At 47.1% G+C, this 1,366-nt stretch overlaps 1 protein-coding gene across 4 annotated transcripts in view; it reads left to right on the forward strand.

Annotated features, from left to right (window-relative positions):
* Nucleotides 1-313: 313 nt before the first annotated feature.
* The window catches only part of LOC101848335 (trithorax group protein osa), a gene marked incomplete in the record, with an annotated part of 63,351 nt that continues 62,298 nt past the window's right edge, over nt 314-1,366 (forward strand). For 3 of the 4 annotated variants that reach the window (XM_013079307.1, XM_013079310.1, XM_013079309.2), the window contains 1 exon segment: nt 314-650. In XM_013079307.1, coding sequence (XP_012934761.1) covers nt 540-650 — 111 coding nt within the window. 4 annotated transcript variants of the gene reach the window in all.

The raw sequence follows: 1,366 nt of genomic DNA on the forward strand, positions 1-1,366 counted from the left end.
AGACAGACAAACAGGCAAACAAACAAACAAACAGACAGACAGACAGACAGACGGACAGACAGACAAACAGACAGACAGACAGACAGACAAACAGACGGACAGATAGACAGACAGACAGACAGACAAAAGCGTTTATCCACTGTGGGTTTAGAGGAGTTAACAGTGAGTGAAGAACAAACACGTGGAGGAGGGGATACAACAACCAATTCGCCGGGTGTCTTGTGTGTAGGTTGGCCAAGGTAGATGTGCCCGTGCCTGTCTGTCCCTGGCAGCCCACGTGTGTTGTTCCGCTCGCCCCCCTCGCTCTCACTCTCGCTCACACCCGAGAGCCTCGTTTCACCTCGCTCCCGTGCGCGTGCGTTACATACTCACGCGCGTGCTCTGTTCTCCTTCTCGTGCCAGCCCTCGCGTCCTCTCTGAAGGTGGGAAGTGAGCGAACTTTTGCCGGAGTCGAAGTTGTGAGGGGGGCATGGCGTAAATAACGACAAGGACAAAGACGAAGACGACGACGACAACTTAAAACTTTAAAAGACCCCAAGATGGTAGGCTCACGCCTTAACGTTCACTTGTACCGCGACTCTTTCCAAACCCCGTGGGGATTTCGTCTTCAGGGAGGAAAGGACCTCGTCCAGCCCTTGGTCGTGCAAAGGGTGAGTACAAATTTCCGAGTGCACTTTTCTGTTGCTACACCGCTCGCGAGTGTCTTTACCTTTAAGGGAGAAGAATTTTACCTGGCAACCGAGCCGGGCGGGTGGTGGCGGTGAAGAGGTCGCCACTATCGCCCCCGTCATGAAACAAGTGTGGGCTGTTTACCCTTTTGCATTTTTTCTACCTGTAACCTGATTATGTACCAACACTTTTGCCTTTTCTTTCCCTTTTCTCCCCTCTTCTTGTCCCATTTTGCACTCCAGGGCCTGATAATCCAATTGCGGTGGTTTTCAACCGTCACTTTTCGTAAAGGTGCAAAACATTCCACCTTGAATTTCGGATTTGCTTACTTGACTTTTTATTTTTTTACACCCAGTGAAGGTAGGGCCTATGCGTACCAGATTTCTTCATGTGTTTCATTCGATGTACTTTGGGACGTCTCTAAAAGATTGCGCAATTTACTTTGTTTGATAAAAGTTCACCTTCGAAAGTGCAAACTTCTTCAAATTACTCTATTATTATAGGACAACTCTTCGTCCTTTCTGACTTACCTTGAAAATCAAAGCATTCGTCTGAATTGGGAAAGACGCAAAGAAATGTGTTGTCTTCTTTTTCCTGATTCTACTGATTTTATTACTACTATTCTTTATAAGATCTTGTTTCTTTTATCAAAATTATCTGAAACAGGTTGCCAGTCTTCTGGTTCACTGGTGGGGGG

Source organism: Aplysia californica, unplaced genomic scaffold (assembly GCF_000002075.1).
Source record: "Aplysia californica isolate F4 #8 unplaced genomic scaffold, AplCal3.0 scaffold00047, whole genome shotgun sequence".
Classification (NCBI taxonomy): Eukaryota; Metazoa; Mollusca; class Gastropoda; order Aplysiida; family Aplysiidae; genus Aplysia; species Aplysia californica.